This window comes from Melanostigma gelatinosum (genome assembly GCF_949748355.1).
Source record: "Melanostigma gelatinosum genome assembly, chromosome: 24".
NCBI lineage: Eukaryota > Metazoa > Chordata > Actinopteri > Perciformes > Zoarcidae > Melanostigma > Melanostigma gelatinosum.
Genome location: NC_136657.1, coordinates 3,044,689 through 3,065,114, shown reverse-complemented (window position 1 = coordinate 3,065,114; position 20,426 = coordinate 3,044,689). Strand labels below are relative to the sequence as shown.

The window sequence follows — 20,426 nt, the reverse complement described above, 5'->3', positions numbered from 1 at the left end:
CTCAGGCATTGCTGGACGAGCGCAGATCCGAATCATCGATTGGCTGCATCCGGGCTCAACTGAAGTTCCTTGATTTCGTACCACATGGCAGGACTGCACGAGAGTCGGCTGTGTTATGAAGGCACAGCTTAGCTACTTAGCCATACCTCATATATCTATTGCGCGTGGCACGTTAGAGAAATATACAAGTTAATTAAACATGTCGCAGTTACAAACGAGGTTCTTCACAGAGAACAAAAGGTGAGCTCTTATTCCCTTTAACGAAACGAACGAAAAGAAAAGAATTAGCTAGCTAATGCTAACAATCCCGAGATATGATGCATGTGGTACAGTAACTTATATGACAAACGAATGTACTAAATGTAAAACGTCTGTGTGTATTGATGGGTATGACCTGACTGCTCTTTACAGGTATGTTGTAGATGATGTACCATTCTCCATCCCCGCTTCCTCTGAAGTGCAGGACCTCAGCAATGTCATCAACAAGCTGCTGGAGGCTAAAAATGGTAAAAAGCACACTTTACTTTGGACATTAACAGAAACGGCACCCAGCTGAGGTCCCAATTCAAGTCTTTTAGTCGGCATACATGTGATCTGAACCACGTTTTCATTGCTGCTGGGAAATCTATTTTTATGATTTATTACAATTAGATCTGTGCAGTTGATATTAGATCTGTCAACATGAAGTTTCACTTTTATACGCATATGCCTAGTTTCCGAAGATTTAGTATTATTGTTATATGATTAGATGAGCCGTAATTATATCAAACGGTTCACAAAAGTCCCAGTACTTAATTTAATGCAAGAAATAATCCCGTAATACATCTTGAATGCATTTGTTTCCGCAGCGTCTCACAGCAAAGTGGAGTTCGACTTCCTGGTCAGGGGTCAGTTCCTGCGAACGTCGCTGTCCACTCACATGGACACGGAAGGCATATCTACGGTACGACCGGCCTCTCTGCTTCACCCTGAGTGGACATGTTTTATTATAGTCTTCTTCACATTAAAATAAAGTAGAGATCGGTAGAGATTAAGCTGAAAGTACAACTGGGGACTGAATTGTCTGTGAACGCATCCTTTTGATATTTATGCGTCGGAGCGTCTGCCTGTGTTTCAGGAAGACGTGGTGGAGATAGAGTATGTGGAGCGGATCACAGCACCAGAGCCCGAGGAGTGCATGATGCACGATGACTGGATTAGCGCCGTGGATGCAGACGCTGAATGGTAAGATGGTAGACGCCCCACACTGTCAAGGGGTCATTACACTGGCAACACAGATTTGGTACATTTAGAAAATAGAACGAGAGGAAAAAACTCGTAAACCAAATTAACCCCAATCAGACAAATATATAGTTCCGAAACATTTAGGATTCTCAGGACACTCATTGAACGGGTTCATACTAAAGTACACCGATCACTTTCATAGTAATCTACAGAGCAAATGTGTAGTGATGTTCAACCGAGTGGTCATTTCATGGTGTCTCTATTATTTTGTCCAGCATCTTTGGCATTTCTTCACTGATATTTATTGCCATTTACACATTATTTATCTGCAACAAGTCCACGTCCAAAACAAGAGCCAACAATGTGATGTTTTGCTTATTCGTATGTTTTTGTTTTTTCCTTTGCAGGATCCTAACGGGGTCATATGACAAGACGGCCAGGATCTGGTCTTTGGAGGGCAAGGCGGTGATGACGGTGGCTGGACACGCGGATGTGGTGAAAGACGTGGCCTGGGTCAAAAGAGGTCAGGGTGGACGGAGTGGCGGACATATCGCTCGCTCTGCTTGTGATAGCGGCAGCCGTTCTTAAAAACGTGTGTGTGTGTGGGCGTTTCCGTGCAGACGGTCTGACCTCTCTGCTGCTGACGGCCTCTCTGGACCAGACCCTCCTGCTGTGGGAGTGGAACTCGGAGAGGAACAAGGTGAAAGCCAGACACTGCTGCCGGGGACACACGGGGAGCGTTGACACTGTTGCGACAGACCCCACCGGCTCAAAGGTAAAGAGGGATGGATAATGGGTAGAGGCACCGTGACTAGGAATCGTACAACACAACCCCCCCCCCCCCCCCCCCCCCTCCCCCTGTCAGTTAAAGCATGTGTGTTGCTCCCCATACAGTTCTGCAGTGGCTCCTGGGACAAAATGTTGAAGATTTGGTCAGCAGGTAGGCCGCCAGAGCAAATGATTGCATGTTAAGCTTTACGGAATGAAAAGCAAATCTCCCAACATGCTCCAACCTTTTCCCCCATCAGTGCCCACGGACGAAGCAGACGAGGTCGAAGAGCCCGCCGACAGACCGAGGAAGAAACAGAAGACTCAACAGCTCGGCCTTACCAGGGTGAGTGGAGCTATATCACTCTTCATTCCGGCTAACCTGGTGGTGTAAAGATCGGTGCGTTAGTTAACAAACTGAATGTGAAGGGGTATCAGTAAAAATGAGGATCCCTTTTCGTCTCATGGACACAGACTCCACTGATGACGTTGTCTGGACACAACGAGGCGGTGTCCTCTGTCCTGTGGTGCGACAGTGAGGAAGTTTGCAGTGCATCATGGGACCACACCATCCGCGTGTGGGACGTGGAGACGGGAGGAATGAAGACTACGCTGGTGAGCAAAACACACCGACGAGCAGACACCGGGTCAGAAACATCAGCCGCATATAAGACATGGGCGCTGTGACAACATTTTGACGCTATTTATTTTGTCCTTTCTACAGACGGGCAGCAAAGTGTTCAACTGTATTTCCTACTCCCCTCTGTGTCGACGGCTGGCCTCCGGCAGCACTGACCGACACATCAGACTGTGGGACCCGCGCACCAAAGGTACCGCTGTGCTCTCACTGCAACAGATGAACACACGACCATGGGTGTTTCAGCAGCGTTGTTTTATATCCGCCGTCTTTCCTCGCTTTCCCTCTTCTCCGCTCCAGACGGGTCGCTGGTGCTGCTGTCCCTGACCTCTCACACCGGCTGGGTCACCGCCGTGAAGTGGGCGCCATCACATGAGCACCAGCTGGTCTCCGGCTCCCTGGACAACCTGGTCAAACTGTGGGACACCAGAAGGTCTGTGAAGCACGTGAATGCTTTGTAGAAGTCAGCAACTTATTAGGACTTAAAGGGACAGTTTGTTTGACACGCCCCCCCAGTGGAAAGAAGCAGATAGGAGCATTGTACTACCGTGGAACTTATTTAAGACGATAGTTTAGATGTACACTCTGTTTAGAGTGTTTTCACTCCTTTATCTTGCCCTCAGACATTCCTTTCCAATGGGGAACTTAAGCCATTACCCATGCTCTCCTCAAAGCAACCAGACTCCAGCGACAGAGTAATTTCAAATGGGAGTTTCTGGTTAAACGACAACAATAATTTTTGACCTGAACCTGATTTTCAGTAGCGAATGAGAGCAAAAGCTGGAACACGATCCAGAATGTGTCAGTATGAGTCGTTTAGTGTAGAGCAGGACATCCTGTTACTTCCACACTGCTGAGAGTAAACCGCTTCCTGTCTTTGTCAGAATAAAATAGTCTATAAAATGCCTCCTCAGCCTACATCACTCAAATATGTCTTGATACTGTATATTGGTATATGTTTGACGCGTATCTTTCATATCTCCCAGCTGTAAGGCTCCTCTGTATGACCTGGCGGCCCACGAGGACAAAGTGTTTTGTGTGGACTGGACAGAAAGCGGGGTAAGACACAAATCTACCTTACTTCCCGGACTATAGAGCGCACCAGCATATAGGCCGCACCTGCTGATTTTTAAAAGAAAAAAGAATTTGTACATAGATAAGCCGCAGGTGTCCCCGTTGAACAGCAAGATGCTTTTAACAGTACTAAAGTTGTCTTCTTCTCTGAACATCATAACATGTCGCTAGCTTCTAAGCTTGCTCGTAGCTCTGCTAGCTGCTAGCACAACAGCTACGGTATTCCGAAGCTACGAGCTACGAGCAACAGTTATTGCCTCGTTGCTTTTAGATTCTAATGAGAAGACACGCTGCTTCGTTTTACTTCTTCCGTTTGGTAGCCTTGAGAGACCTTAGTCTGTAAGTATGTCTGCATGAAAAGATGTACAAAGATATATTATATATTCGCCAATGCTAATCGCGGTTAGCATTTCCCCATTGGCGGTAATGTTAAAATTAGCTTAGAAGGTAGCGAATCGGACATGTACTGTTAAAAGCATCTTGCTGTTCAACCTTTTTTGTTAACAGTCCTAGTGAGAGGTAGGTCAAAGGTACTTCATCCATATTGTAGCGACCCTGTCAGTAACAGCTGGTAGCAGAGGGGTTGCTGGTAGCAACTGTTCTGTGTCGGGAGCTAGTAAATGTTGTGTTAGACCGGAACCGGAAGTTGCGGTTGTTGTTGTTGTGGCGGAGAAAAGCTACTGAAAAATCCTTATATAAATCGCACCGGACTATAAGTCGACGCCTCAAAGCGTGGGGTAAAAAGTAGCGGCTTATAGTCCGAAAAGTACGGTAATCCCAAAGTAAAGAATATTCAGCAGTTGAGTCCATGAAATCAATGTGTAACTTTCTCTACTTTTTTTTTTTTTTTATGTTTTTTTTTCAGCTGATGCTGAGCGGAGGTGCAGATAACAAACTGTACACTTACAGATACTCGGCCTGTCCGACAGATGCCGGGGCCTAGGCAGACAATAAGGACCGAATGATGGACATTATCAGTGTTGTGACAGGAGGACGAAAGCGGCAGCGACTTGGGAGTTTTGTACAGCGGCAAACGTTGCTTGCTTTCTTCTTTACAGTTATTTTTAGCCCCTCTTACATTTTACACATATTTTCTTATGGATTGTCTGTCTTCCTGTGACCCAAGAAAACTATAAATTAATTTTGTCTCCTAAAATGTCTCTTCTGTTCATGTTTCATTCATTAACGCTCGATGGTAGATTTGTGAAAGAAAATCAGTGATCAAATGAAAATGACCAGAAAATGTTCCACATATACAAACTATATTAAAGTACTGTATTAGATTGTTATTGGTTGTTTCTTTACTTCCAATTCAGCTTAACTATTGATGACGGAAGTGCAACATCAGTAAATAATCCAGTATATTGTGATATTATTCATGAAATATTGTTTGTCTAATATATTTCACATGTTACAGTTGTAAATTATCAGCGTTTGTGTTTTTTGGGTAACAAAAGAAAACTTGTGGGAAATTACTTTTTTTTTTATCCTCTGACTGGTATTTATTGTGCTACAATATCGAAATGTGCTGCTCTCATTGACTCCATAACACCTCACGGGCATCAACGTATCTCCCATGCTTTCTTCTGATGTAGACAACTGCAAAAACATCGAACTTGATGTACGAGAAACTCCATTTCGTTGTTGGGTTGTAGTCCATTTTTGCAGCCTGTGAATGGCTCCTCTTGCCAGCAGCGCCCCCTGGTGTCCACACGGCGCCACAGCTACTCTGCATATCCTGTTCCTCTGACTCTCATTATGACGGCTCTGTAGGCAGAGGAGGCTAGCGGAGCCGAGCTGCGCCGCATGGATGCTCGGGACAGCGGGACAAAACTAAAAGCGAGGTAAATGTGTATTCACCGACTTCAACTAACCGAGCACAAACTAACAAGCGGCCATGTTGAATTGCCTCGGCACTTCGTTCCTCTCATTGCTGTTCCTGCCACGATAGCGACAAGCTAACTGCTGCTAGCTCACGAGCTCCTTAACTGACTTTAATTTTCCTCGACTACTGTTTGGTTTACTTCTACTTTTATACATTTTTGTCAAGTTAAGTGTTTACAGTGTAGTTGCATTTCACAAAAGCGTTGTGTATCTTTATTTCCGTGTCGTCAGGGCAGCCTTTTCCTGTAACCGAACACCTGCTCGACAGCTGGCTCTATTCAGGTGTCCAATCTCTGCTCCGAGAACCGCATTAGATTAGCTTCTTAGCCTTTAGCGCCGATGAGTTGTTGTCCAGCCACAGATCACCCTCCACGATAACCGCCTATAACTCGGTTACAGTCCAGTGGGGGAACAGCTGTCGGCTGTTTCCAATGCCTGCTGCTGTGCCCTGTGTGTATCCCAGTCAATCATTTCATTGTTTCCTGCATTTCTATTAGTCTGCCACTGTTAGTCAGTTTCAGCCAGCTCTTATCAAGCAAACCTCTGCATTATTCAACCAAGTGCATAAGCCTGATTTGTCTTCCTGTGTGAGGATCCTTAACAAGGAAACAGGAAACCTTCAGCCTTTGACATCAGCTCCAAAATACTTTAAATCCTGATGCATTCATTGTATTTTAACACCCCCCCCCCCCCCCTGTATTTTTTTGTTTTCAGAACAGAAAAAAGAGGCTGATATCCAATGATGGACGGGTATGTAGTAAAATGACATAACTCGTAAATAGCAGTCATGGTATTATGTTGTAAAACACAGCTGACTGAAGCCGTCTGGGCCCCAGGTTTGCGGGGGACATGCTGAGCGGCGGCCGGGCCCTGCTCGGCGAGGACAGCTCGGTCATGGCCCGCATGCAGAAGAAGTTCTGGAAGACCAAGCAGGTCCTCATCAAAGCCACGGGCAAGAAGGAGGACGAGTACGTGGTGGCGTCAGACGCCGACCTGGACGCCAAGCTCGAGGTAGGAGACGACCGATTGACTACACTGAGTATGCTATCGGGGACGTGTCTCTGATTGGGAATGTCCTACATGCAGGGAACCGTATCGGGGCCTGTAGTCTTCCTGTCCTTCCTGGTCAGAACAGACCCCTGCAAATATGTGTATGAGATGACTTTGTCAGAACATCAGCAGTGTGTTGGCACAAGGTGTCTCTTGTTAGCAGGGTACAGTACGCTTCGTTCGGGCGAGCTGGGATCTGTCTGGTATTTCGTCCCGACTGTCTGGTCCCGCGAGGCGGGGACGTGGTCGAGTTTCACCGAGCTGCTGGAGACGCACTGTGAGGCTTTTGTTCCTCTCGAAGCACGATTCAGGCCCCGTCTGTCTCCTTCCTGCTCTCATTGTCCCTCCACCCATACCCAGTGAGCCGGAGACGACGTCAGACAAAGAGGTGTTAAAGGACACATTTTGGACATTTACACAGTAAATACAGAGCAGGTTGTTTTTGGAGCCGATCCGCCCTGTTGCTTTCCTCCACCTCCATCAAATTCCTCAATTAGAAAAACAGAACTGTGCCTGCTTATCTCCTCGTGCCTCTGTTTCCCCCTGTGACTCAGACACAGCCGTTAGATAAACATGATCCTGGTGAATGTGTTGGTTCATGTCAAGAATAAACATTCAAAGAGGTGTGTTGTGAAGGAGCAGTGCCCTGTACACCGCTAAAGATCTGACACTGAAAGGCGTTTGGCCACTGCTGAGGCAGACCGGCTGTTTATTCTGCAGTTAATCAGTAACGACACAAGTCTCCTCCTTCCTCTGCTCTCTCACAGACTTGGGTGCGCTCTACTCTTCTTGATACGTTTCCACTGAATAACAAAGTCAGGGCTCCACACAAACTGGCAACTGTACATCAGCTTTCTATCAGTTTATTTGACTGAACCTGCACCATAGTGAGATGTCTCAGCGTGGCTGTTAATGCTCTCCACTCACAACAAGGCAAGGCAAGTTTATTTGTACAGCACATTTCAACAACAAGGTAATTCAAAGTGCTTCACATAAAACCATTAAAAGCATCAAAAGAAAAGGAGATTTAAAAACAATTAAGAACATTCATTAAAACATTAAAAAACAGTGTAAGAAATAAAATACAGTTGTAAAATGCAGAAATGCAGGAAATTGATTCATATATTAATTGAATGTGGTTCAATTAAAGGCAGCAGCAAACAGAAAGGTCTTCAATCTTGATTTAAATGAGCTGAGGGTCTCAGCAGACCTGCAGCTTTCTGGGACTTTGTTCCAGATATGTGGAGCAGAAAAACTGAACGCTGCTTCTCCATGTTTAGTTCTGACTCTGGGAACAGAAAGTAGACCGGTCCCGGACGACCTGAGGGGTCGGGATGGTTCATAAGGTAGCAGCAGATCAGAGATGTATTTTGGTCCCAAACCATTCAGTGCTTTGTAAACCAACAGCAGGATTTTAAAGTCAATTATTTGCTGGACAGGAAGCCAGTGCAAAGACATCAGAACTGGAGTGATGTGATCCACCCTCCTGGTCTTAGTGAGGACTCGAGCTGCAGCGTTCTGAATCAGCTGCAGCTTTCTGACCTGTAAACATACCGTTACAGTAGTCCAGTCTGCTGAAGATAAATGCATGGACAAGTTTTTCCAAGTTTTTGGTACCAAAAACAATTACTTCTGTTATCTTTGTTTAATTGAAGAAAAGTCTGGCACATCCAGTTGTTGATTTGTTTAATGCAGTTACCCAGCCCTTGTATGGGATTATAGTCCCCTGGTGACATAGTTATGTAGATTTGTGTGTCATCTGCATAATTATGATAACACACTTTGTTGTTTTCCATAATCTGAGCTAGTGGAAGCATGTAGATGTTGAACAGAAGAGGCCCCAGTATTGAACCTTGGGGAACACCACATGTCATTTTAGTCAATACACACACATACACGTTGTGCTAAGTGAGGGAGAAGCATCACGCTGCAAAACATAGTCCCGAAAGAAGAGACGTGAAGTGGACACGTGGCAGACGATCTGCGTTTAAAGATGGAGCTGGGCTGTGTGACGTATTCTAACCCGGCCCGTTTGTCTCTGCAGTTCTTCCACTCGGTTCAGTTAACGTGCACGGAGCTGCTGAAGGTGATCGAGAAGTACCAGCACCGGATCACACGTGAGTCCAAACTAGATCTTCTACATGACACCTCTTCACTGAATACCATAGAGGCGGTGTTTATTTCAGACGTTATAACGTCAGCCACCTGTCCTCTGTGGACACGTGGGACTTGAACTTTGAGCCGTGTCCCCAGGTTTGTCTCAGGAGGAGAACGAGCTCGGCCTGTTCCTGCGCTTCCAGGCCATAGACGATCGCACAAAGGCTGGCAACATGATGGACGCCACCAGCAAGGCCCTGTGCACCTCCGCCAAGCAGAGGTCAATGAAGCCGAAACGTACAATGCATTCTAAACTACCGTAAAGTGAGATATTTTTGCTGAATTTGGGAAATTCATATTTTCTCCTCCATAGGATGGCATTCTACCCGCCGCTGCACCGCTTGTACCAGGAAGTGGAGACGTTCCGGCGGCGCGCCATCGCCGACACGCTGCTGACAGTCAGCCGCATGGAGAAGGCCCGCACAGAGTACAGAGGGGCTCTGCTCTGGATGAAAGATGTCTCCCAAGAACTGGACCCGGACACCTACAAGCAGCTGGAAAAGTTCCGCACGGTGGGAGGACGCCTGTTTGTCGAACCGTCTTGTGATGATGTATAGCGCGTGTGCGTGTTTGTCATCCTCTTGTCTGTCTCGCCTCTCCGTCGTCAGGTCCAAACCCAGGTCCGAGGGACGAAGAGCCAGTTCGAGAAGCTGAAGAACGACGTGTGTCAGAAGGTGGACATGCTGGGAGCGAGCCGCTGCAACATGCTCTCCCACTCCCTCTGCACCTACCAGGTGTGTGTGTGTGTGTGTGTGTCAACAGTTTACTGTGACTTTGTTCAAGTGTCTTCATCTGTCTACCTTTTATTCAATGCATGTCTTTTTCCAGACCACTCTGCTGCAGTTCTGGGAGAAGACGGCCCACGCCATGTCGGGGATCCAAGAGGCCTTCCGGGGACACGTGCCGTACCAGTTCACCACGCTCAAGGTACTTCAGGTTTCAGAGATGCTGGCGGGCAGCGGCCGAAGCATCTCTACATCACATTTGACTGCATTCTTCCCTCGCACAGGACCTGCGAGACCCACTGGAGGAAATAACAGACGTGCCGAAACACGAGGATAAGAAGGAGAGGGCTCTACAGAGCCACACGGATAGGTGAGAGGACACACACACATCCTAACACACACTCATATTTTCATGCTCCTCTCCTGCCTCGTCATCACACACGCACTCTGTTGCCAGGTATTTTTTTTCCTTTCCCTATAATTTCCCATCGCCGTCTGCTCTTTTCTTTGTATTCTTGCACACAATCTCCTCAACTATGTCTTCATCAATCACGATGTCATGCCCATGTTCTGTCACACGTAAGTGGAGTGAATGGGTGTGTTGATGGGTCGTGATCCACGTGGTAGTTGAGGGTCTTAGAGCGGAACTCCTGCAGTGAGACTGCAGCTCCAAATCTAATGGAGACCACTGCGTCGCTAAAAATAGAAGCGCCTCGTCTCGCCAGCTAAATAAGGCACTTTCTCATTTTTACCCCGCCTTTCCGCCTTCCTCAGTCTGGTGTACTTTGATGAGGACAACGAGCCGTCAGGAAGTGCCTCTGGAGCAGGTATGTGCTGCCCCCTGTAGGCATGAAGACATTTAAGACATTTTACAGACTAATAAATCATGTGTAGTGAAAATAATGGTATGTTGTCGCCTTACTTTAATCAATGAATGAATTCACTTTGACTAAAGTAAGAGTTAATGTGATTCACTGTTTAAAATGATGCGGCGGCGTCTGTGGTGTTTTATGAGTTGATTTAAGTTTTTCAAGTTTATGTTATGTCATTATCTGCGTTTCGCCATTTGTCTGCAATATAAATAAACCTCAGAACAACAAAAGTACAACAGTGATACTGTAATGTAAGAAGCAGCTTTTGAGTGTTTTTCATGTGCCCTCCTTTCCAGACCCCACCCCCATCAGTGATGGACGGAGCCAAACCAGTGACGGTGGTAAGTGTGTGTGTGTGTGTATAAACCGTACAGTTGTGTACGTTGGGACTGTTGTCGCTGACTTTGGGCCAGATGCCTGTTGGCTTCACGACTCTTTATGACCTCAGCGCACCAAAACACGAGCGCACCTGCTGTAGACCTGTATGACCTCAGAGGACCGCCGGATGACGACCTGATGCTCATGGACTGTGACCTGCCTTGGCCGACGGACCGGCCTCCTCAGGGTGGAGACTCACATGAGCCCTGGGGCTTTGGAGGCCTCCAGTCCAGCCTGTCACAGCTGCCTGCCGCCGGTAAACCGGCCCGCTGTCTCTCTGTTTCTCCTACCGCCTGCAGATTCTGACTCACTTTGCTTGGTTGTGGCACGGTTTCACCTCTCCTGGGATTTTTCTACGTCTCTGCTTCCTTTTGCACTTTGGATCTGGATTCATTCCGGCTGTCTGAAAGCAAGAGGCTTTGTTTCCTTCACCTGTCATTTAGGAAAACAAGCGTCTTCTTCACACCTGAGACTCACTACTTTGACATTCTGGGCTGACCATTAACTGATGATTTACTGTGACGTTAGGGCAGCTGTGTTGACATCTCATCTGCTGAAAGGAACAATGTCAAAAATATTTTAGGAATATTTCTCATCAGTTTGTTTTTCCTCCCTTCCCTCTAGGTGGGGGTCTGCTTTTAGGGCTAGGACCGGAGGAGGAGGATGGCGAGCGGGGCGACATGGCCTTCCTCAAAGACCTCCTCAGCCCGGGCCCGGGGGCCGCCGACGAGTTCAGCAGAGAGTGGCAGGACGCCTTCGGGCTGTTCGACTCCCCCAGCGTTCCTCCACCGAGCACGGGGGCAGCAGAGAGCGGGCCGGCGGCGCGTCCGCCCTCCGGCCCCCCCAGCCCCACGGGCTTCCTGCCCTCCCAGCTGCTGGACCACAGCCTGAGCTCCACAGGTCAGCCACACTGCTGCTCTGCTGGAGGGACGAGCTCGCCACGGCACGCCGAAACCCATCGCTCTCATCACTTTTTCTTTGTCTCCTAGGCTGGTCGACCCCGCCTATGTTCCAGGCTCCGCCCCTGCAGCCTCCTCCTGGGCAGAGCCAATCGGCTCAGCCGGCCCCAAGTGCAGCAGCTAACGGTTCGCGCTCCCTCAATCTGGGTTCTTGTCTTGTTTTAGTAAAAACTGTCGTGTACATTAGTCCCGGAATATTATACCCTGCGTGTTCATTTTATTAAAACCAAATAAATGTACCTGCTGAGATAATTAATGTCTTTTATACATACTCACAGACACGGTTCCAATCAATCTAATTACCATGAAACCAGTTGCTAAACTTAAACTTTCTTCTGTTGACAGCTGCTCCAGGCGGATCCAAAGACATGTCCGCCTGGTTCAACCTGTTCGCAGACCTGGACCCCCTCTCAAACCCCGACGCCATTGGACGTTCCCCGGACGAGCTCCTCAACGCCTAGAGCGCTGTTTATGTGTGTGTGTAGGATTTCTCTCACAGGATCTGGATGTCAGAAACCAAGTAAAAGAACACACACAGAGACATTGATGCACACACATGTTACCAGGAGATATGTGTCCATATCCACACTTTCAAATCCATATTTTGTGTTACACTGGAAGATGTTATCCTACACTGGAAAAAGGGAAAGCGCTGTGAGTGGGTGAACGCTCTCCTGCAGCTTCGTCAATGACTGCTAACACTACACGGACTCTCAGCAAACCTCATGCGGAGAGAAGGTTTGGGTTACAGGTTTATTTAGTTTTTCTTTTCTTTCTGTTTTGTTTGCGTCGTTTGGGTGTGTGTCTGTTTGCCGTGTGCACACATCGCAGGGGACCCAGGATGTAAAGAAAGTCTCCATTTACTGCTTACTGACGTTTAAACATGGTAGCACATGATTGTCACGTGTGAATGAAGAGCGTACGCTATAAATATATTGTACATTGTGTATGTATGCGATAAGAACGGACGCTGATGCAGACCCCTTCACAAACTCTGGATCTTGAAGACTCCACCTGTCTGATAAGTAATGTGACGCTTCATTGATCTCCCTCAGGAGAGTCTGTTTTCTGGTGAACCGCCTGGTCTCCGGATCAGAATCATGGCGTCATTTTGACAGCCTGACCTGGAGTCAGATTGCAGGCACAGTGGACATTCACACTGTCCAAACCCCGCGGCGTTTGTGACACCGACAGCGTCTTTATGTTCATGCATCCCAGATTCTACTGTCTCTGAATGAAGTGTGGGTAAAAATACTAAATCAGTCCAATCCGCCGTTCAGATTACACAATCCCAAGCCAAGAAAAATGTGACTGTTGAAACATTTATTTTGTTTTAAAGTAGGACACAGGATTGAATCGTTATGGGTTGGGTGGGTTATTTAAGTCCTATAAATCTGAAAATAACACCTAAGCTGCATCAAACTGTATTTATTTTCTGATTATAACACTTTAGTTTCTCAAAAAACAAACTAACACTAAAATAAGAAGTAAAATACTGTATTTTTAACTGTTTATTTTCAGAATTCACAGATGGATTTATGAAATCTATTGTTTTATGGGAAAATAATTGACACTGGAGAACTGTTATGTCATGGAATGGACTTCTGATGTATATTTGAGGGAAAAGACAACCAACGCTTTATGAATGTTTCCAAAGTGACCAGCGGCAAAATGAAGATGCAGTCAGGTTTCGAAAATCATATTATTATGGAAAGTATACCTACGTTGTTGAGATGTGAATATCACGTCCACATGCACCGAGACCAAATCCTCAGTTGTGCCTGTATACATCTCACTCAAGGGAGTAAAGGTGATCGCAGTGCATCATGGGGAAATAATCAACTCTGAAAAACACTTTTTATACATATATGCTTTTCTAGGGGAAATATACCCCATCTACACTGTTTTGTTTTTAATGTGACACGAGGTCATGTATTATACTGTTTACTCTTGCTTTACACCATCAAAAAACTAAAAAAAAAAAGAATGTATTTCTCAAGTCAATCACAAATGCTTTATTTAATTCAACTATGCCTTTTTATTTCACTCGAGGGGTTTAACAGATGAAAACGTGGCAGTTCTGGTTACAATAAACTGGACAAGCAAACAAGGAATCATTGTGTTGAATTCCAGAAATGCTGTTTATCCACGTTGAGAAAGAAAAAAAGTTGAAATAAATGTGTTCCACGTGTATGAATCTGCTCTTTTAAGCTACTTTTTATTTTTGTAAACAGACGTCTTCGCTCGTGGGTGTGCTTGTTTCACCAGCACGTGGATATCTCATTTTGGAACAGAACTCTCCAGCTCATCACTTGTTGCACTTGCATTTGAGAAACGCCAAATCAGGTCACCGAATAAATAAATGACATCCACACTTCTCTCGACTCTGCTACAGGTTTCCATCACTTCCCGTCGCGTGAGAGGCTACGTGTTGGTTCGCGCCCTTCGTAGTAGACTTGTTAGTGTGCGCTGAGAAGTTAGTGCATCTTTTGTTTGTGTGTGCGCGTGTCCGTGTCCTAGTCACAACCTGAGATGGACGATGTAATCTATTCTTGGTTAAAATTCTCTGGCGACCCAACATTACACTCCCGATAAATAAATACATTATTCACAATAATGAGACGTGTAGTAATTCACAGTACTCAGCGGAGAAGAAGCAGGAGGGGAAAGGGGGGGGGGGGTAATATGGTACAATTGACTGATTCAGATACATATCGCTGTCAGTCGATGATACAAACACAGTGTGCCTCGTTATTTACACAGCCAGTACATTCCTATCCCACCGTAGCAGGCACAGTCGAGTAGTGATGACGTTTACAGGAGGAAGGGGGCGGGGCGAGGAGAGGGGGGCGGGGCACGGAGATGCCGGAGACCAACGGGTCATGTGACCGCAGCGCGGACGTCAATCACGATGTGCGCACGTCACTTTTAGTTGTGTACCCACGTGGCCTGCGCTGTTTTTGGGTTCACAGACGTCTCCGTGCTCAGCCTACCCCCCCAGTCGGGACACATTTCACGACACTAGCCGAGCAAGACAGAAGAAGAAAACAATCAGCATGACGGTAGCCGCGAGGGAAAGAAAAGGAGAGTGGGAAACTAAATAAATAAATAAGGAGGAACAGAAGGGGGGGTTGGTCGTGATGGAGCTGTTTTTTTGAGCGAAGGCTGGTCGCTTAGGAAGGAGGGGGGCAAGCGGACACAGGTGGAACACGCTCTTCACGTCATAGCCCTGGCCTGCGTTTCCCATAGATACACACACCGGCCGGCAAAACCAGCTCGCTGTTACCAGTACCAGTACAATGGCTGGTAAAGTCTGGATTTAGGTCACAGGTGGTCTAAATATTAGGTCGTTTCTGTGGACCACCCCACTTGCCCGCCTTTCTGTGTGTACCTATGGCTGTCGTACTGCCGACATCACGCGCGTCGTGCTAGAGAGACGCAGGTGACCGGAGCGCTGCGGTCTGAAATATCAGGCACATTTATTTTTTCCAACTCCCCCTTTGTTGGCGACCGTTCAAGTTTTGCTACGTAATATCTGGCAGCACCAATAAATTAACCTCCAAGGAAACCAGCGGCCCCCATTTTTTTCCTTTGTTTCAAATAATGGAAGGCAGATTTTACAAATCAAGAGAAATAACTACAGATAGAAAAAGAGATGTCCGTGGAAAGGCGCCATGGTATAGTACGATGAAATAAAGGAGTCTGTCCTTTTTTTCTGCCCCTTTTCTCCTCCCCATGAAAAAACATAACCAGCACTGAAGGTAGAAGAAAGCGATGAAATGTCAGCCGCTGCATGACTCTCGGGTCGTGGTCATCTGAGGAGGAGAGGCAGTGGGAAGCGCTTCAATAAGAGGAGGACATCAGAGAGAGCTTAGCTGGCATGCTGAAGGCTTTTTAAAATTTATTTTTATCTTTTGGAGCAGAAGGGTTGTTTCTTAGTAAATGTCTGATTTCGTAGAGGGGGCGGGGTTTCTTTTTGACTTGAAAGCCCTCGTGGGCCGTCAGAAGCTCTCGGGCTCCTCCAGGAGGCAGGGCTGGGTGGACAGAGGCACGAGGGCCGGGGACAGGCTCCGGAGGCCCACCGCGGTGCGGAAGCTCAGGTCCGGGGCGGGCAGCAAGGGCTTGAGGATGCTGACGAGGCAGAAGGCGGAGCCGCTGTTGGGGATGAAGTTGACCTTGTTGCGGTCGGGACACAGGAAGGGCGGGAGCGCCTGCAGGGGTTTGGGCCTGGAAGCACACGTGCAGGGACACATTTAGCCCCCACAACAACAAGCGTAACGATACAAGTGGTTACAAGAAAAAGTGCGTTGAAGATCTTCTACTCACATGGTCTCCTCGGACACTTTCACCTTCTCGCAGCCCTCTGGAGGCTCCCTCTTGAACATGTAGCTGTTGTTGGGTCTGGGGGAGGCGGCGTACTTGGGCAGCGGGGAGCAGGGGCCCAACTCTGTGGACAGGGCAGAGAAGGAGGGGGGTACTTGAGGTCAAAGGTCGCGGTGAGCAAACAGATCATGCTCGAGAAGACTTTGGCAGGGTGTACAATGTGTGGCGTGTGTTAGTCACCTTTGTCCTCATAGGGGCTGCCTCCACCCGTGTCGTTGAGGACGGTGAGGTAGGAGGGCGAGATGGAGTCGGGGCGGCTACTGCTGTTGCTGTGGTTACCACTCAGGCCGCCCCCCGAGGGGGTCTGCGTGTCGATGCTGCGGGTGCTGCTGCCGCGCTGCGGGGGAACCGGTGGGGGCGCGCGGTGCCCATCTGGGACATCCTGTGGCTGTCACACAAATGAGGTCACAATAACAACGTAGCACCGGGGGCGTAAAACCCGGACAGTGGTCGTAAAAAACGTTTTTATATTTCTCTCAGAACTCACCACGATGGTCTCGTCCTTGTCAGGCGTGTCCCGGATGATGATGCGTTCGATCTCCTGGTTGAGGCCCTCCACGCTGTTGCGGAAACGAGGGGCCGATGACTTGGAGATGGGGATGGGTATCAGGATGGTCTTGGGCATCGGCGACTGCAAAACACACACAAAGGCCCGGACAGTTCATATGGATTCTGCACCTGTTTACAGGTGAATGCAGTGAGACGGAAACACATAAATAGGTGCCTCATGTGTCTTATTGCTCCGCACACAGGATAAAAAACAGCTGCACTTGTAATACCAACATAGGTATCCATGAATCATAAATATATGACAAATTACAGCTCCATAACTTAACATAACTGACGTTTGACGAGCAACAATCAAAATCTTCGAATAATGCAAATGACAGGTTTCGTAAAGGGACGGGGAGCTCTTCATCTATTAACAAGCTCCTGCTAGCTGGCGGCTCTTTGTATCAGTTAATGAGCTTTTGTCAAAGCTGTCTCTATTGATTACCTGCGACTGGATGATGGTGTGACTGCCATTGAACGGGGACTTGCGGTCTTTATCCCTCCGATGGCGGCTGCTGCGTTTGCTGCGCTGGAGCTGCTGACGCAATTTGGCAATCTGGAAAGTGAAGGTTTAACAGACAGACGTATAGATGTAAACAGACGAGTGTAGAGGGGAAAAAGACTGTTTGTGTTTTTGGGCTGTAGATTCAGGAAAGAGACTGACCTCCTTGAGCTGGTCGGTGCTCCCACAGGAGGCCGAGCGTTTGTGAGAGCCCCTCCTCCTCTCATCTGCCCAGGCCCTGGGGGTCTGACACACACACACAGTATGGTAAGAGCTAAATATCAAACATACAAGCACAAGAACAGTCTGGTGGGGGAAAAAAAGACACATGTTGCCTTAAAGCAGAACGGAAACAACACCCGAGGCGGTTTAGAAGCGGACTGAGATAAAGACTGATCCTACAGCTTCTGTTTGACCCGAGTCAGTCTGATGATGCAACCATCTGCAATCCCTCTTAACCTCTTTGCATCGGGCAAACGTCTTGCAAGCATCCATTTTGGCTTTGCTTCAGGTTGCCATTGATGGAAACGTCAGTCCGTCTGTCTGACTGTCAAATAATTGCTCCAGACTGAATATTTTAGCAACTAGCAGATGATTGCTATGGAATTTTGGAAAGACATTCATTAGTCCTCTGACTTTTCATCTAGCGCCATCATCAGGGGAAGATCTTATTTATGAACAAATACCTGTACTCATATTCAGTGCTTATTGGAGTTGTTTGAATGCTAACACGCTAAATGCTAACCTGTTAAACATCAGGATGTTAGAATTGCAGTTGTGAGCATGTTAGCATGCTAATGTTAGCATTCAGTTTAAAGCACCCTGTGCCTAATTAGGAAATGCTAGCATGCTAACACACAAACATGCATTATATGTTATTTGTTTGAATTTAACCTGTGCATATGAAGAAGACTCATGCACCCCACACACACACACACACACACACAGACATTAACCCCCCCACAGCACTCACCTGCGTCGCTTTGTCCCTCATGTAGGGAGATTGCAGGTGCTGGCTGTCGTCCTGAGGCCGGGGACCTGTCAGGTGAGAGCCAGCGAGCGCGCCCTGCGAGGGCCACAGCTGGACGCGATGGCGGGAGACCGAGAGGAGAATGAGGAGCGGTGGGGCGCTCAGCGCGCGACGCCGGAGGACGCGGGGGAGAACCGCGGGAAGATGTGGGACGTTAAGGCCACGGGTAACGTCTGAAAGAGAGAGAGAGAGGAGGTGAGTCAGGTCTGCCGTGTCGATGTAAACAAGTTATTTGTCAACACATGGTAAACAAATCATCAACACACAGCTGGCCTGCGGGATTAGCTCGTGGCTGTCTGTCTAGGTTTGTGTGGGTGTGTGTGCATTTGTGTCTATGAGTGTGTGTGTGTTGCCAGATTGATGTTAATCCATTCTGTGCTGGGCAGAGCAGATATGCCCCCCCCCCCCCCCTCTGAGTCCCTACACAACCCCCTGGTTAATGCCATTAAAACAGCTTAAAGCAAGGGAGGAGGCACTGAGGGTGGCAGGTGTTGGCTTCTGCCCGACCGACTCGGATTCAGAGCTGCAGGAACATGTTTTTGCATGGGTGCACGGGTCCACTGACACCCATGGGCCCTTGCCCAGCGAATTCTAAATCCTTATTTCAGATTTGCATTGGAAAACAGACATGTATAAATCCATCCATACCTTTAAAAACCCTCATGTCAGCTAAGATTAGCCATATAAGCTACTGCTCATACCAGACCAAGTGAGGTCTACTTTAATTCAATGCAAAGCACCTTCCAGCATAGAGAGTGCATTTATTTATTTGTGTAGCATGGGTGCTCCCACTGAAAGGCGACATAACCCTGATAACAAACACGCTGCACATGCAGCATGTAGACACACGCACAAACACACAGCCGAGGAGCTAAATTTGGCGGGGGGGGGGGCCTTGACCAGCACACATCGCTGTTGCTAGGGAACGGGGCCGACTGATCTTCATTGACACTCATTCATTGTGTGCGTGTGTGTGTGTGTAAGTAAACAGGGGTTTGGGCATCAGAGGTCTTGCAGCAAACTGCTCAGCCGTCTTTAGTTCAGCAGCTTTTCCTGCACTCCTCTGCAATGTCCTGAAGGCTGACAGCAGCAGCAGCATTGGTAGTGTGCGTAGTAGTACTGTGTTACCTGGTAGTATTTCAGGTTTGTGGGGGTCCCTTTAAAACCAGATAAACTCCTAACACCAGACAGACCGTTATTGATCTGCCAAGAGCAAAAGTGGGGCAGTCAACTTGCACAGAAAGTAGGGATGTGCATCTACTATTCTCACCATTAATCGCATAAAAGCCCAAATTGACGCCCTTCAAATTGCTTATTTTGTTCAACCATATTTACAATACATCATAGTCGCCTGAGAAAACCAGCTAATATCTACTGAAAGAAGTCAGATGCTGTGTTTTTGTTTTTTTTAGTTGCTTTTGCTTAACAAATTAAAACGGTGGTTTAATTTCCTGTTGAGCGACTAATCAATTCATGGACTCTACTCTAGTTTACACAAATGCTTTTGCACACTGCCTTAACTCTGCAATTTGAATGTAATGGAAATACAAGTATATATATACATATATATATATATATATATTTAATTTTTTTTTTAAATATCACTTTTATTTTGAAAGATTGCTCCCTGAGGAATCACATGCACATGATAAAAGGTTATTTTGTTTACTGGGAGACTGGAGTGGGGGTGGGTGACTGGCCCCCACCCACATGATAGAATCACCATCATCAAAACATACGCCATGCTAGTCCAGACCTAACCTCCACATAACAGAGGATCGTCCATGGTGAGATTTAGATGTGCGCGTGAGGAGAAACCCCGCTCACCTGCAGAAACGTGATGGAGCCTCGCTGCCTGCAGAGGGGCATGGAGGCAGCAGCCCGGCCCCCTGTTGATATCCGCCGCTCGAAGGCGTCAAAGACGCGGTGGGAACCGTCGGTGCAGGCTACAAGTGAGGGAAAGGCCTCTTCGATATAAACACGCGGACATAGAAAAAGATGCTAAAAACGTCAGTCGTGGAGACGGTAGTGATACAGGAGGTGTCAAAATGGGCGTTGCTGTGCTTCGCACCCTGCCTCCTCCTCGTCGTCGCGGATGGATGTTTTTCTCCCCTCGGCTGATGCGGCACGACGGCTGGAGCGGCCACCGAAACGCCTCCTGGTCGAGGAAGAAAAGAAAAGAAAAGAGGAAGGTGCGCTGTGTCCCGAGGATGTCGGGAAAACAACGGAAA

The 20,426-nt window shown here is 47.5% G+C and overlaps 3 protein-coding genes across 4 annotated transcripts; 2 read left to right on the top strand and 1 right to left on the bottom strand.

The window, feature by feature from the left end:
• Positions 1-99: 99 nt before the first annotated feature.
• Positions 100-4,925, top strand: wdr12 (WD repeat domain 12). Its single transcript, XM_079296248.1, has 13 exons — positions 100-240; positions 412-506; positions 849-943; positions 1,118-1,224; positions 1,632-1,747; positions 1,845-1,999; positions 2,119-2,164; positions 2,253-2,338; positions 2,467-2,607; positions 2,717-2,822; positions 2,930-3,062; positions 3,616-3,688; positions 4,569-4,925. The coding sequence occupies exons 1-13, from the start codon at positions 200-202 to the stop codon at positions 4,644-4,646; spliced, it is 1,272 nt and encodes a 423-aa protein (XP_079152374.1). The 5' UTR covers positions 100-199; the 3' UTR covers positions 4,647-4,925.
• A 549-nt stretch (positions 4,926-5,474) lies between these two features.
• ical1 (islet cell autoantigen 1-like) lies at positions 5,475-15,712 on the top strand. 2 transcript variants are annotated; one of them, XM_079296437.1, is made up of 15 exons: positions 5,475-5,547; positions 6,302-6,337; positions 6,424-6,598; positions 8,682-8,754; positions 8,891-9,014; positions 9,108-9,306; positions 9,403-9,528; positions 9,623-9,721; positions 9,804-9,889; positions 10,294-10,346; positions 10,688-10,732; positions 10,840-11,025; positions 11,394-11,669; positions 11,759-11,854; positions 12,074-15,712. In XM_079296437.1, the coding sequence occupies exons 2-15, from the start codon at positions 6,327-6,329 to the stop codon at positions 12,187-12,189; spliced, it is 1,665 nt and encodes a 554-aa protein (XP_079152563.1). In that variant the 5' UTR covers positions 5,475-5,547; positions 6,302-6,326; the 3' UTR covers positions 12,190-15,712. The 2 variants fall into 2 exon arrangements, with proteins under 2 accessions (XP_079152563.1, XP_079152564.1); XM_079296438.1 differs by lacking the exon at positions 10,840-11,025 and having other exon boundaries at positions 12,074-15,709.
• A 16-nt stretch (positions 15,713-15,728) lies between these two features.
• LOC306797203 (protein FAM117B-like) lies at positions 15,729-20,426 on the bottom strand. The gene is made up of 8 exons (XM_079296439.1): positions 20,023-20,426; positions 18,139-18,368; positions 17,328-17,411; positions 17,109-17,219; positions 16,599-16,742; positions 16,292-16,499; positions 16,055-16,175; positions 15,729-15,955 (listed from the first exon to the last, which is right to left on the bottom strand). The coding sequence occupies exons 2-8, from the start codon at positions 18,157-18,159 to the stop codon at positions 15,730-15,732; spliced, it is 915 nt and encodes a 304-aa protein (XP_079152565.1). The 5' UTR covers positions 18,160-18,368; positions 20,023-20,426; the 3' UTR covers position 15,729.

Bases quoted from the DNA above. Each gene is read 5' to 3' on its own strand.
- LOC306797203 (XM_079296439.1), bottom strand. From the start codon at position 18,159: ATGAGGGACAAAGCGACGCAG. The intron at 17,412-18,138 runs GTGAGTGCTGTG...TGTGTGTGTCAG, and splicing joins TGAGGGACAAAGCGACGCAG to ACCCCCAGGGCCTGGGCAGA. The intron at 16,500-16,598 runs GTGAGTTCTGAG...TTTGTGTGACAG, and splicing joins ACAAGGACGAGACCATCGTG to CCACAGGATGTCCCAGATGG.
- wdr12 (XM_079296248.1), top strand. From the start codon at position 200: ATGTCGCAGTTACAAACGAGGTTCTTCACAGAGAACAAAAG. The intron at 2,608-2,716 runs GTGAGCAAAACA...TCCTTTCTACAG, and splicing joins GAGGAATGAAGACTACGCTG to ACGGGCAGCAAAGTGTTCAA. The intron at 3,063-3,615 runs GTCTGTGAAGCA...CATATCTCCCAG, and splicing joins AAACTGTGGGACACCAGAAG to CTGTAAGGCTCCTCTGTATG.
- ical1 (XM_079296437.1), top strand. The intron at 9,529-9,622 runs GTGTGTGTGTGT...GTCTTTTTCCAG, and splicing joins ACTCCCTCTGCACCTACCAG to ACCACTCTGCTGCAGTTCTG. The intron at 10,347-10,687 runs GTATGTGCTGCC...CCTCCTTTCCAG, and splicing joins AGGAAGTGCCTCTGGAGCAG to ACCCCACCCCCATCAGTGAT.